Source organism: Cheilinus undulatus, linkage group 21 (genome assembly GCF_018320785.1).
Source record: "Cheilinus undulatus linkage group 21, ASM1832078v1, whole genome shotgun sequence".
Classification (NCBI taxonomy): Eukaryota; Metazoa; Chordata; class Actinopteri; order Labriformes; family Labridae; genus Cheilinus; species Cheilinus undulatus.
In genome coordinates, this window is record NC_054885.1 from 5,423,609 (window position 1) to 5,439,283 (window position 15,675).

Genomic DNA, 15,675 nt, shown 5'->3' on the forward strand with positions numbered 1-15,675 from the left:
ATCCGTGGGGTGGCCGTTCTGCTCTGCCAAGAGGGAGAGAGCCACTCAGAGGCAGAGTCAGCTGGGCTCGCTTGAATAGAGCTTTATTCTCTCCCCCAGCCTCCCCCACAGGCTCCCCCACAGCCTCTGTCAGGTGCCTCCATGTAAGAAGAACACATTTGAAGAGTTCATTTAATGATGCAGTACATAGAAGTTTCACTCTGAAATGTCTGCATTCATTTAGACATGATTATTTTGGATGTATTTTCAGTTTCTGATTGTTTTAAAGTGAAAAAATATGCAGTTTTAATGTCTCATCCACAATGGCAGACACTGCTTTAGTTAATATAGAGGATTTTATGTCAGAGTCTGCTCCATTAAGGTGTATTAACTCCTACTGGAAGCTGTCATTCTCATTCATGTTTTGTGCTGCAAACTTGTGATAGATCATGATTATTCTCAGACATCAGCTCTGCTCTGTCACCCAAGCTCACCTGACATAACAGCATTAATCTGCCATTTTTATTTCATGGATGAATTTCACCTAATGACAGAGAAAAGCTGATAAAAGCTGCATGTTCTCCCTTCTTTGCAGTGCCAGCTATCCCAGGATGCTGGGTGAGTTAATCATGGAGCAAACTAGAAAGGTTTCATCACTTTTTAACAGCTTTTCTTTAGCTTTGCAAATGCAATGGATTGGTCAGATTCCACATCTGTCATCTCGCAGATCCATGTTACAAACACGCTCCTACTCTGATTATGACAGGACCAAATGTTGCTTTAGACACCTTTACTGTCGTGTGTGCTGTTAACAGACAAAGTGCTGCTGATAGCTAGAAAAAATTCACCTTAGACTGGCCTCACATGAATGAGCAGCTGCCTCAAGCATCATGCTGGTGTATCTGTGACTGTACCAGCATCACAGATAGCCTGAATGTTTTTGAATGCAGGAGACACAGAGTGCTCAGTCTTCTCACTGCTAATAGTGACTTAAGACAGACTTTTACTGTACATTAGTCATAAAAAACAGAAAAAAAGCCTTGTTTTAGATTTTGTCAACCAGCACAAGGGGACTGCATGGCGTACTTCAAGGCAAATAACTAAAACTGAACTTGGCAATCAAACTCAAGGCAGAATGGGATTTCTGATATTAGCATAGCCAAAAACACTAATCTGACTTCTCTTTTGAGGGAGATAACACAGCAACGGGATTATCTCGGGCAACTGAATTACAACAAGTGTCAGAGATTAGTTGTGATACAGGAGCAATAAACCTGAATGATACAGCAGCAGAACAGTAACAGTTTACTTTACATTTTGCAGCAGCCTTTAACTAGCATCAGTATTTCTATGGCATAGGTAATTGTGTCATTTTTGTCATGGCTGACAAAGAATGGTCCAGTACAACTTTAAAAATTAAGGATTTCTCTGACTTTGAAAATTGACCATTCACCTTGTTGTTACAGTGTTACAATGTCTTCTGTTCAGAGCCTTGGAAATGTTTTTGTATCCATCCCCTGACTTATAGTTTCAGTAACCTATTCTCTGAGTTTGTGGGAGTGTTCTTTTGTCTTCATGGTGTAATGGTAGCTAGGAATACTGATTCACCAGTGGACCTTTAGATTGTGAGACTACTAAGCACCAACAGGTTGGACCTCTCTTGGATTAGGTCAGTCACTTTAAAGGAGTTGAATATTTAGGCAGTTGCTTATTTTTCATTGCATAATTTTTATTTAATTGAAATTACTTTAAAGGAACATGTTTTCACTTTGACATTAAAGAGGGTTTTTTATTTGTCAACAAAGCCAAATTATATGGACCATGACTGATTTATAAAATAAATGTATATAGACATTTTAGTGCCAAAGCTACACATATTGTAGCTTTAAAAAAAGAGCAAAAATGAGTTTTGCTCTTCTCCCAACTAACTTTTGCATTTGTTTGATTCCCCAGCTGGCTCCACTGAATGTGAACGATGATTGGAGCTGCCTATGAAACTTGCATTATGCAGTCGACTCCCCACGGCTGCACAAGCCTATTGCATCATATGTTTTGAATCTCTGATTGGCCCGTAGTAAATATGACAGATTATTCACCCAAAAACGGTTCTGTCCTGCACAGACAACATGTATGGGGTGTTGCCCCCAAATAAAACAGTCTATCAGACGTGTGTCTGGTTAGCTTTTCTTTTTCATTATGTGTGAAATTCATCCCTGAAACAAAAACATTGGTTGACTATTTTCAAAATACTCTTTATGCAGTGTATTTTTTTGTTGAATAGACTCTTCAATTGAAAACAAGAAGCAACTGAGGTGGGCGAATTCAACTTGGAAATGCCTAGTGTGTAGCACAGATTCACTCCCATGATTCCCCATCCTGCTCTTTTATCATGTTTTTTGATTCAGAGTCTCCTGACACATTGTTTATGAATTAATTTCTTATGATTGGATATCAAAATCAGAATTTAGAGCTTTTTGATGCATGTTTTAGTAATGATGCACTCCCTGGTATTTAAATGATCAGTAGCATTAGAAAGTAGATATCTAGGCGCTCAGTGTTGGGTCATTTCTCTCTTCAAATACAAACAATTGCAGGCAATCTCCTCCATACTGCCTAAACTGCACAAAAACAATGTCAGCATTTCAGTTTTAATAGTGTGCAGGAGTTTTCCTGCAGTTTTTCAGAGATTCATCCATGCCCAAACAGTTGCATTACAAAATAAAGATTCTGCACTTTTTCATGACTACTAATTGTTAAAACTATGAAGATTTATATTTTCTAAAGAGCGTGGGGTCTAAAGAGCATATTTTGTTAACTTGGGTCCCTGAGTAGTGGCTGCAGTTAGATGAGGAGGGTAAACGTGCTTCTGTTTTCTGCACACTGATGCTCTTTCAGGCAATAAAAAACTTGATTAAAAAGCACCTAAAGATTCCCTTCATTAAAGTCTATTTACTAAACGTCTCATCCTGAAAATCCTGCATAGATTACCTCTAAACTCTAGACACAGGGTTTAATTAAATTGCAGGACAGTTTACAGAATCTCTCCCAGTGATCAGAGAGGCCAAGCGGGACTCATTGAAACAAGTTTAATCAGGAAGAAAAGACGTTCACTGGAAGAGTGTTGTAACAGAAAATCACTGCTGAATGCACGCAGACATTTTCCTTCACACTGGTCTTATACATTGACATAGAGAGAAAAATCACGAAGGATCCTCCTTCTTCAAGGTGTCACAGGAGCGTTCATAGCACCGTAAAAGTGATGCAAGAAGATGGAAACCTGCTCCGCTAGTCCCCGTTTATAGGCACGCTCACCCCAGGGGACCTCTTCTACTACTAACACCCCTCGCCCGACCCCCCGTCTCCCTTCTTCTCACCGGTTACATCACCCGTGGTCTCTGTTCTCACCATCAGATCAAGGCGTTCAGGAACACCGCGTTCATTTTTGACTTTGGAGTAACGAGATTAAGACGTCTCCTCTCCTGTCAGACCTCATCAGGAACGACTCCGGGGTTCATTTGGAATTCTGGTGAGGTCGGCTCAGCTGATTTTTAAAGCTAATGCTTCTCTCTCTCTCTCTCTTTCCTCAGATCGTCCCTGACTTGCCCTCACTGTCTGAAGCAGAGCAACACCTTCGACCCTTTCCTCTGCATCTCCCTCCCCATCCCTCTCCGACAGACCAGGTGAGCTTTTTTAATCCATTTCAGATCAATGATCCTTTCTGAGGGAAAATGAAACAGCTCTAAAGAAGTGGTAGCAACACTTTAAAACTTGAATTTGTGCCTTGTCTAAAAAGCACATAATGACCCTTTTTTCCTCAAATAGCTGCCTGAGCCATGAGTTTTATCCGACTTTTATTTGAACCAGAGTTGAACTGGAGACTAGGTAGGCTGCTCATAGCATTACATGATGTCATACACTTAGCCCCGCCCACAGACTAGACTGGGCCCCTGAAAACCCCAGAGAATGGGCCCTCTACAGTTGTGATTTATTGGCATATTAAAGCGTGTGTGTTGGATCAGTAGCGGTGGTGCTAGCATCTGTGCTGACAGTGACTCCATGTTTGAGCTGAAAAGTAGGTAAAGCTGTTATTGGGCTTTCTCCACAATTTTTTCACTCCCATTTTTGCCACTTTTTAACAACTTTTCAACATTTTTCCACCCCTTTCAGCGTTCATGACCCATTTTGCCTTTTTAAACCCATTTTTCCTGTTTTTAACTGCTTTTCATCAATTCCACCCATTTTCTACCCCTTGTTGCCTTACTTGACCCATTTTTGCCTCAACAAACCATTCCTGGCCACTTTTACTTTTACTTTTTTACTGCTTTTCACTATTTTCCCACCTGTTTTCACCCCCTTTTTGCCTCTTTAAACCTATTTTGCATCTTTTTAACTGCTTTTCACAATTTTTTCACCTGTTTTCTGTCCCTTTTTGCCTTTCTTCACACATTTTACCCCTTTCAACCTATTTTTTACCGGTTTTAACTGCTTTTCACCATTTTTTCACCTGTTTTCTGTCCCTTTTTGCCTTTCTTCACACATTTTACCCCTTTCAACCTATTTTTTACCGGTTTTAACTGCTTTTCACCATTTTCCCACCTGTTTTCTGCCCCTTTTTGTCATTTTAAACATATTTTGCAACTTTTTAACTGCTTTTCACCATTTTTCCCCACCCATTCTCTGCCCCTTTTTGCCTTTCTTGACCCATATTGGCTCTTTTGACCCATTTTGTCACTTTTAAACAGCTTTTCACCATTTTTCCACCCATTTTCTGCCCCTCTTTTCATTTGTTGACCCATTTTGCTACACTAAACCCATTGTTGACACTTTTTAAACCACTTTTTAACCACTTTCTCCATTTTCTGTTCATTTTTGACTTTCTTGACCAATTTTTCCTCTATAGAATGCCTTTTTGCCACTTTCTTACCACTTTCTGAACAATTTTGTGCCATTTTTTTCCTTTCTTGACCTATGTTGCCTTTCTAAACCTGTTTTTGCCACTTTTTCCCAATGTTCCCACTTGTTTTATGTCCCTTTATGACTTTCTTGACCAATTTTTCCTCTCTTTAACCCGTTTTCACAACTTTCTGACCACTTTCCCATTTAGATTCTGCCCCATTTTCCTCTCTTGACCTATTTTGCCATTTAAAACCCCTTTTTGCCACATCTCAGGTCTTTCCCTCCCAATTTCTGCCCTTTCTTTATTCCTTGACCCATTTAGCCTCATTAAACCCATTTTTGCCACTTTCGCCCATTTTTCCACTCATTTTCTGCCCTATTTAAATAAATTTTTTGCCACTTTTTAACCACTTTTCCCCATTTTCCCACCTGTCTTCTGTCCCTTTTTTACTTTCTTGATCAATTTTTCCTCTCTATAACCCCTTTTTGCAACTTTCTGACCACTTTCCCACCTATTTTCCTGACCAGTTTTTCCTCTCTGTACCTATTTTGCCGTTTTAAACCCTTTTTTGCCACTGGTTAGCCGCATCTCAGCACTTTCACTCCCATTTTCTGCCCCTTTTTTATTTCTCGACCCATTTTGCCTCATTAAACCCATTTTTTGCCCCTTTCCCCTTTTTCCCACTGGTTTTCAGCCCTATTTTGCCTTTCTTGACCTATATTGCCTCTTTAAACCATTTTTTTTGCCACTTTTTAACCGCTTTTCACCATTTTTTTGCCTTTCTTGACTTATTTTTGCCTATTTTAACTCATTTTTGCATTTTATTTTTTCCTCCCAATTTTTTCAATATGTTTCCTTAAAGTTGTTTCATTTCCCTCTACTTTATTCTCTGGCATCCTGGCATTTGTGTTGATCATGGCTTAGCTGTGAACTCTGCCATAACTTTCCTAATATTATAAACAATTTGCCCATTCACATTGTTGTAATTAGCATAAAAAAGGTAATTCGGGTCAGGAAAAGGGGTTGACATTTTAATCAGGCTATATTGTACTACAGCAAAAATAGAATTCATTTTTTGTTTCTTTGTAAGAATGATTATTATTCAGGTCAGATATAAAACATGTCTATCTAGAAAGTCTTATTTATTATGAGCAATGCCAGTAAAACTGCAGAATGACTGGGTCAGTGGTATTTTTAATTGTACGTAAAGAGAAGAATATCCTCAATAACATCAACACTTAAACTGAAGCCTAAGCATTTGGCAGAGCTGGTATGTCTTACATTTACCGTCTACTCAGCAGCATGTTGAGCTCTTTTCTGTGAGATTAAACCAGCGAGGTGTGTGATCACTGTAATGGTTTTCCAGGGTTTCTCCTGCCTGCTTATTTTAGTTTTAACTCTGTAATAGGTCAGAATGGTTCAGCCAACATCCCGTCTAATTTTGGAAACTGTTTTTAAGAGCTTTGTTCTGACGCCACGCCAAGGCCTGAATATTTAGTCACGTCATCCTTTTACTGTGTGTCGGAGAAAAAACACCTCAGAGGGGATAAACAGAAGGGGAAACAGATGGATTGTCTTTAAAACATTTTTAAATTGTATTTCTTTGTGTGAAGGGTTCAGCTCTCCCAGCCAACACTTGTCTATAAGCCTTTAAAACAAGTTTCTTTTTGTGACTAAACCAAGTTTTTCTTTGCCCAGCAGTCCAAACACTGGACTCTGTCCTTTGGCAGCGCTCTGCTCTCTCTGAATGTAAACATGAACGCTTCTGTCACCTTTCACACTCTCATTCAGAGTAAGAGTAAGAGTAAGGCAGCTGTTTATGGGGTTTATTTAAAGTAAATTTTTTGGTGAAAAAATGGTTTCTATGTAGGCCAGAGTCTTGATTAGCCGTTTCTGTGTTTTGTCAGAAACACACTATGATAAATTAAATTAACATAAATTTGAGACACCTCCACGAGCCGCAGTTTGATCAGAGCTGCCAGTTACTGAAGTCGTCTTTTCTCCGCTGAAATCAGAGAACCAGGAGTCCGAATATTTCCTTTCAGATGCAAACAGAGTCCGTGGTATTTATTCTTTTGCCAAACAAAATCCAGAAGCAGCAAGTTCAATCTTCAGAGTTGATGAGGGAGCCACTAAGTCATTTATCAATGCTGCATGTTGATAAATGACTTCATGGCTCCGGCCAAAACACTGATTTGATATGCTTGAAGAATATTAATGAAGTCCATGTCAGAAATAAGAGGCAGGGCTGTGTTTAACAGTGCCAGGGGTCCTCCTCAAATCTGACTGGCCTTCTCCTTAATCTTTAGCCATTAGTCTTTTACATATGCACAAAAAACTCCAGCTTCAGTCTGGTTCTCTGCTTCTCTTTTAATGTTGAAATGCATCCATGCTAATCTTTGTACAAGCCACCGTTGTTTGCCACCTTGCAGCATTACTAAGCCATGCCTCTTTCTCCTCAAATGACTCTGATTGGTCTGGTCAGTGTCTGATTAAAGTTTTGCAAGATTGATCCCCCTAATGACAAACGTGGACTTTGGCCAATCCGTCATCCATCCCGGACTTTTTCTTGCCAGGGTCCATGGTCAATTCCTGCAACACTCGGATGAATCATGCAGTAAAAACAGCAGCAAATTTTCAGCTAAACTAACAACAAGCAAGTGGCCAGGATGATAATGCTTACCTCTGTACTGGTACTATGAAATAGTAGAATTTAATACAATAACAATAAAACTGTTGTCTACAGTTCTTACAGTAAAAGTACAGACCTCCTGCTCTCCTCTGCAAGGGGAGACACCCCCACAGCATGATGCTGCCACCATTATACTTCACTGTTGTGCTAGTGTTAGGCAGGTGATGAGCAGTGCCTCGTTAGAGTTGAGGCCACAGATTAATTTCAGTTTCATCAGACATTTAGATATTTTTTCATTCATTCATTCATTTTTTTCATTCAGATATTTTCTCTCACATTTTGACCTTTAAACTCATGATTTTCATTTTTCCCATAGTTTGAACTTTTAAACTTAACATTTTTATTTGTTTTTTTCTCATATTTTAATCTTTTAAGCTCATGATTTATATTTTTTTACATATATTTTAATCTTTCAAACTCATTATTTTAATTTTTTTCTCATATTTTGACCTTTTAAACTCATGATTTTGTTATTTTTCTCGTATTTTCATCTTTTAAATTCATGATTTTTTTTCTCATATTTTGACCTTAAACTCACAATTTTTGTATTTTTTCTCATATTTAGACCTTTTAAATTCATAATTTTGAATTTTCTTTTTACATTTCACAAAAAATTCCAATATTTAAACCTTTTTAACTCATGATTTTGATGTTTTTCCTCATATTATTACCCTTTAAACTCATGATTTTGATATTGTTCTCATATTTTGACCTTTTAAACTCATGATTTTCATTATTTCTCATATTATGACCTTTGAGACTCATAATTTTGAATTTTCTTTTGACATTTTTACCTTTAAGCTTATGATTTTGAAAATGTTCTCATATTTCAACCATGTAAACTAAGTATTTTTAATTTAAAGTAAATTTTTTTAACCTTTTAAACTAATTATTTTAAATGTTCACTCATATTTCAACCTTTAAAACTCATGATTTTGAATTTCAAGTCAATTTTTTAACCTTTTAAACTAATTATTTTAAATGTTCACCCATATTTCAGCTTTTTAAACTAATAATGTTTGCTTTTAATCTCATATATTGGCCTTTAAAAATCATTATTTTGTCTTTTAATTTTGTGTTCTGACCTTTTGAACTAATAAGTTTGCCTTTTGCCTTTTGAGCCTTTAAACGTATCAGTTTGACTTTATTAATCTCACAATCATTCATCCTCAGAGCAAAGTTTTGTTCTACTTTTGAAATGAGGTTAACAATTTCAGGTTAAACGTTGACTCTGTTTGGCCCTCTTAGACCTGAATTCAGATTCTGGCCCCTGCTGTGATTGAGTTTGACACCCCTGGTCTAGCCACTCTGCCATGAAGTCCAGATCAGTGGAGAGCTGCAGCGATGGTTGTTGTCCCATCTCCACACAGGATCTCTGGAGCTCTTCTAAGAGTCCTGGTTGTGCCATACCTCTTCCATTTGAGAATTCTGGAGGCTGCTGTGCTCTTGGGAACCTTCAGTGCAGCAGATATATATTTGTAGCCTGTCAACAATCCTCTCTCTAAGCTCTGCAGGCAGGTCCTTTGGCCTCATGGCTTGGTTTTTGCTCCGATATCATTGTCAGCTGGGAGGCCTTCTATAGGGAGGGGTGAGCCTTTTCAGATCACGTCCAAATCAGTTGAATTTAACACAGGTGGACTCCAGTCAAGGTGTAGAAACATCTCAGCAAAGATCCAGAGAAATGGGAGGAACCTGAGCTACAGGTGTTCTTGTCGGAACACCTAAGTAACACACTAAGTTACGTATAAGACCACCAACATGGCGCATCATGTCAGTAGTCAGTTAAATCACCTCCCTTCTGCCCTCTGATGTTCAGTTTGAACATCAGCTCATCGTCTTGACCATGACTGCATCCCTAAATGCATTGGTGTGAAATATGTGTTTCTATAACACCTGAATTAGCTTCAGAGTGGCAGTAATCTAATAAAAATGGCGTCCTCAGACGTCTGCTTCAGTAACTTTTCATTTCAATCACTCAGAATTTAATTGCATGACAAGACCTGACCTACTTTTTCAATTCCTGGCTTGCTGGTTTCTTGTTTAGCGGTGATTTTATCCCATTTATATTCCAGGGAAAATGTTCTGCCCTTTATACAAGTATGAATTTAATTCTTCTTCTTTACCCCCTAAGATTAATTCTTCTTTTTTAAGGTTACTTGTCTGCGCTATGCAAAGGTTTCTGCTGCTCTCTTTTGCTGCTGTGACACTTTAGTATCCCTGCGAGGCATCATTAAAGTTTATCTCTCTTCTGAAATTACTTTTATTACATCGAGGTGTTAGAAAACAGTAAAAAAAAAGTAATATAATGTGTGTGTGCCAGCGGCTACAGTGTCCTGGCTGCAGACTCCCACAGGTACCTGCTAGACTTCTTTCCTTCGTGTTCCTCCTCAGTGGACTTTTAGTCAGAGGAGCCATAATGTCCTTTACACCCGGCTCATGTCAGCGCTCCTCCAGAGAGGTCAGAGCCAAACGGTCCCTGTTTTAAAAATGCAACAGAGACTCCATTATTTGGCACACATAAAACTGAGTCCTAATGATCTATTATTAATGCTAAAATGTTTTGATTTATTCATGAGAGTCTTGTTTTGTCCCTCCTGCCCCTCCATCACCGGCGCTGTGTCTGTTCATGTCTGCAGGCCGCTCTGTGTGATCCTGGTCTTCAGCACCAAAGGACAGAGGTACCTGCGGGTCGGGCTGGCCGTGCCTCTGTTCGGCTCCGTGGCCTGCCTGAGGAGGATGGTGGCTGACGAGGGCAAAATTTCTCCAGACCAGGTAACATAAAAGACTGCAGCTGCAGAGAGGAGAGAGAATGGTACATTACTCTGAGAATACTGGCTTGAAGGGGGGAATATTTATGCAGTAACTTTTTTATATTTCATATTTTTGTTTAATTGACATTACTCCATAGAAATCTATTTTCACTTTGACATTGAAAGGGTTTTTTTGTATTTTTTTAGTCTATAAAAGCCGAAATTATATCAAACACGATTGATTAATGAAGTCAATAAAAGGGTAAAGAAATTCAAGAGGGGTGAACACTTTTTATAGGCACTATATTCTTGCTGATCAAGTAATTTTTTAATAGTTACAATTATTTATGTCTTCCTTAACCTCCAGAGCTTTTGTTTAAAATGCATTTTTAGTTTATCTCACTTTTTTAGGTTCAGTAATACCTCATAAGTTTAAATCTCAGCCTTGTCCTTTGACCAAAAATAATGTCTAATATCAGCTCAAAGTCCCTACAATTTCAAATAAACTGCCTAATAATAATGTTTTCCTCAAATGTTTCAGTGACACTTTAACATAAAGCCTAAATTTTGATCAAATTTTACCAAAAGTTCCCTGTCAATTCCTGAAAACTTAAAAAAAAAATCTCAAAGAAAATCCCCCCCAAAAGATTTCAACAATCCAAAAAATGATGATTATAAGATTAGAATAAAAAATTTAAATTATAAAATTAATTTCCCAAGTTTTCTTGAGGATACCCTTCAAAGCAAAATTCACCCCAAAACTGCAAATATGTTAACCAAATTTCATGAAAAATGCATGAAATTTCCCCAAACATACACAAACTTTCCCAAATTCCCATGAAAATGATATAAAAATCTTCACTGTTAAAATCTTCAAAAGAAACTCACACTTCAATAGACCTTCCAGACAATTATTTCAAAAATTCTAATCATATAGTCCCCTTTCAATTCCTGAAAACTTAAAAAAACATCCCTAAAATCTCACAGAAAATTCCCCCAAAAAAATTCCAAAAATCCTAAAAAATTCTCTGAAATTTCCAGACAATTCTAGAAAGTTTAACTGTCACTCCCCTTCCTGATTAAACTACTACAATTATAAAATAATTTTCCTAGTTTTTCCTAGAGAATGCCTTAAAAAATTCAAAGCAGAATTCCCCCCAAAATTGCAAGTATGTTTACCAAATTTACACGGAAGATGCATGAAAATTTCCAAACTCCCCATGAAAATCATTTAAAAAAAAAAAAAAACTTCACTGCAAAAATCTTCCAATGAATCCCAAAAATTTCCATGAGAATACTTAAAAAATTTACGAGATATATTCCCAAAAACATCCATGAAATTTAATGAAAATTCCATAGCAAATTCTCCTAGTATTTCAAATAAAAAACTCACACTTCTATGGAAATTTCAGACAAATACTTAAAAAATTCTAATCATATAAATCATTACTATTTTGTAGGAAAGCTAGGATGTGATGTCCTCATATGTGCATGCAGGAATCATGAAAACTAGAATAACACGTTTTTATTTGTGCGTTTGTTTGTCTGCAGGTGATCCTGACAGAGGTCTACTCCACCGGCTTCCATCGCTCCTTCTTTGATGAAGACGATCTGACCAGCATCTCAGAGAACGATGTCATCTACGCCTTCCAGGCTCCGCCCCTTTACATCAGAGGAGGCTCTGCACGGATCTCAGGTATTCTGCATAAATAAATATGTCAACTAAAATCAAAGTAAGCTGCTATTTTTACTCAAACTCTGTAAAGCTTTGAGTTGAACTGGAGTGCTTTGCAGCATTATTACTTCCACTGCTTTAATGTGATTTTACGCACAGATCAGTAAGCAAACAATCCAATTTTATGAATGTACTTTGCTTAATGAAACCCTCAGGGAATGCAGCTTACAGCGGGAGGCCCTTTGGGAGCACATTAAGGAGTATATAACTCCTCAGAGCTCCCTGAATTACATCCCACATGTGGAGTTTTTCTTGCCGGATCAGATTTATGTCATTACTTCACGTGTTTTTCAGCTGCCGATGTAAAACGTCTCCTCAGAAGTGTCCCCTTGTTTCTTGTTTTGTGGTGTAAACAAATAGGTTCTGCTCACAGGGCTGTTAATCGTAGCCCCGACAGTGTGTCGACACCGCGGTTGTACCTTAAAAATGTGACTTTTAGTGCTTTAATTTATCTCGCTCAATAAAAGCGCAAAGCTGCACTGACTAAAGGGAGGCCCCACTGACTGTCTGCATGCCGGTACAGGCCCAGTTCCCCCTCCTAGGATCTCACCGTCTCTGTCAGGAGGGTTGATATGGAGACTCTACATCACCGCTCAACACTTTCCTCTGCTCTGCAGATTGTCCTGTTTCCCTCTTTCTTTAAAGGAACAGTGCTAGATCTAGGAAATGTGGGTAGCAGTTGTCACGTGTGCAGATTTAGGAGTGAATGCATGAAAATGCCTCATGCTAGAAGGAGGTTTTATCTTAAAACATGACTAACTGAAATCAGTGAAGCCCCAAGATTTCACTGAAGAGGAGAAGATCATGTTTTTAAGTCTCTATACGTTTAGCTCTGTGAATGCTTTGTTGTTTAGTAAATGCTTCAATCAGCTGCTGTAAAAGATGTACTCTAATACTCTGATCCTCTTCTAGCAGGGTCATGCGTTGTTGGAAAGCTGTTCTTTATCAGCAGCAATAACAAACAGATCATGGAAATGGCAGAAGTATGATCTAATTTCTACAGAATATGAGTCCGAGCTTGTTTTCTGTTTACAGCAAAGATAAAAGAACTCAGAAATGAATGCTTCACCCAGGATGCCAGTTTTCTATTTCCAAATATTCTTTGGCGGGTGATCTCACATTCAAGTCTCGTCCCTGGCACCAAAAACTCCCCACAGTGATAATGTGCTTATTCATTTCTGTCAGTGCAATCTCGAATCACAAACAGAGGAGGCTACTTCACTTCAGAACAAGACTTTAAGGTTTAATACCTTATTATATCTTAATTTAAAATCTCAGGTATTTGATGCCAGTGGAGGAAACTTGGATTCTGTCTTCAAAACACAAGGAAGCTTCTGAAGAGGTTCACTTTACATCCCCCCACTGTTCACACGATAGTTTAGCAACAGTGTCACAGCATTTTTAAGTGTTTCAGGTGTTCCCTTAAAGCAGGAGTGAAAAGCAGATTAACTGGCCAAACTCCAAGTCTGTCATCAGGTGAATCCATCTTGCAAAGCTTCAACCCAAAGCCATGTTGATTTTGGCAGCTATTTTTAATTGTAGTCTTTAAATGAAATGCATTTTAGTTTAAGTCACATTTTAGTCATTTCTGTCCTTTTTAGTTTTAGTCTAGTTTTAGTCCATATAAAGTTCTTTACATTTTAGACTTTAATTTTAGTCCAAGCATTTATTTTCTTCCCTAAATTTTGTACCGAGTCATGGTAGTGTGTTCTCTGCACATCCCTGCTTTCTACAGCTGAGAGGCAGAATAGATACAGCTGCATTGTTTCTTGACAGATTTACCCACAGTGGAGAAATATCACAGATTTTGAATGTCCGACAAAAACTACATTATATTATAGTCTGGTTTTAGTCATCTTGACAAAAACTAAACTTACTTTTTGTCAGTTTTAGTTATCACATATCTATTTTTGTTAGTCTAGTTTTTGTCATGGAAAAATGGCTGTTGATGAACATTTTTAGTCACAGTTTTAGTCGACGAAATTAACACTGACCCAAAGTATTTGTCCTTGGTCGGAGAAGAACCATACCATCATTTTTGGAGCCGCTACGGGTGTAGTGTAGTTGAAACAGCTCACCTAAAAAACTTCCAGTCAAAATAAATGGCAAAGAAAAGAGTGGATAATTCACGACTTAACCCTCTGAGCCCTAAGCTATTTTTGAACCATTGTGTGTCGTCTGGACTTTTTGTCCTACAAAGCTTGTCAAACATCAGCCCTGTGGTCCACAGTCAAGCGCTAAACATCCTTTTCTTCAGGACATTAAGAATATGTGTGCTGCAGTAATCTCACTTGAATTTTTAAAAAGTTATCAGACTATAAAGACAAAAGAAAACTATTTGTATCTGTTAAACACAGTAAACATGGATGACTAAGGGTTTTTTGCACTGATTTGCTCTCCCATCTCTTTTGGGCTTAAGAATTTAAAAAAAAAAACTCTTTGACAAAGAGTCTTCAACATATTCACATTTTTACAAAAAAAAGACTTGCGCTTTTGTAAATTGCAGTCTCTGAGAGACACATCACAGCCTCTCTGTGTCTTTTTTTCTATTATGAGTCATTCAGGCTCTCTTCTTCAGTTTCAAAGCCTGTGCACTTGCACCAGCCTGCCGTTGGTTGTCACAGCCCTGTTGCAATGCATTCTGAGATATAAGCAGACAATATGTTGGGGGGCTAACCATCTAACTGCAGGAATGATCAAAAAATTGATTAAAAGACATCCAATATCAGTGTTACTGATGTGTATTTAATCTTTAAAGACCCCAGAAAGTCTGCAAAGTTCCAGGCTCTCTAGAAAAGCATTAGGAAGGCACAACAGAGGGCTGTCAGGGGAAAAGCAATTAAGGGCCGATGATTTACAGTCCAAAAGTTATTTAACTTATACGATACTTTGAATATTTTCTTTTACAAGATGAAGGAAAAATGTTTCATTTTTGGTCTATATAGTCGCATAACTGTTTTTTTTTATATTCCACTGATATTGAAGCACACATATTCCTAAAGCCCAGGTTTTCCTAAAGAAAAGGACACTTAGAACTTGACTGGGCACCACAGGGTTAATGTTTTACAAGATGTTCAAGACAAAAAGTCCAGGTGAGATGAAATGTTAAAAAAATAGCTTAGAGCTCAGAGGGTTTCCGTTTATTAGTTTAAAGCACAATGCAGTCATCTCAAAATTATCTTTGAAAGCTGATATTTAAGATAAAAAACCTGCATGTATTTGGTTAAAACCCTCTTTTCAGAGTCCTTGAACCTAGATAGAGATAATGGGATCGGGGGTTCTGTAGCCACAGTAGATCTCTGTAGGGGCAGAGGTGTTTAATTATGGGCTTTCACGTCGTCTGCTCGTGTTTAGTCTGGCTTATCCTGCATGTCTGCGTGACAGTAAAAGAAGCCTCAGAGAGCAGAGGAATGATGAGTGCATAGACTCCCGCGGTTTCTTAGAATCAGTCCGAGGCTGTTTGATGAGGAGAGGTGGGAATCCACAGGTATGTCAGCCAGAATAAGAGAACTTTTGTTACCTATTTTTATACGTTTTTTCCATACTGCGGTGACACATCACTCTACAACCACGTCCCACATTCCCTCCATTATTCATCCTGTAAACAAGGTACAAAAATCAG

The 15,675-nt window shown here is 38.1% G+C and overlaps 1 protein-coding gene across 1 annotated transcript in view; it reads left to right on the forward strand.

The window, feature by feature from the left end:
- Positions 1-15,675, forward strand: part of usp43b (ubiquitin specific peptidase 43b) — a 135,712-nt gene that overhangs the window by 74,337 nt on the left and 45,700 nt on the right. Inside the window, exons 4-6 of the mRNA XM_041778623.1 lie at positions 3,567-3,659; positions 10,205-10,340; positions 11,870-12,014. Of these exons, the coding sequence (XP_041634557.1) occupies positions 3,567-3,659; positions 10,205-10,340; positions 11,870-12,014 (374 nt within the window). The remainder of the gene's footprint in view (positions 1-3,566; positions 3,660-10,204; positions 10,341-11,869; positions 12,015-15,675) is intronic.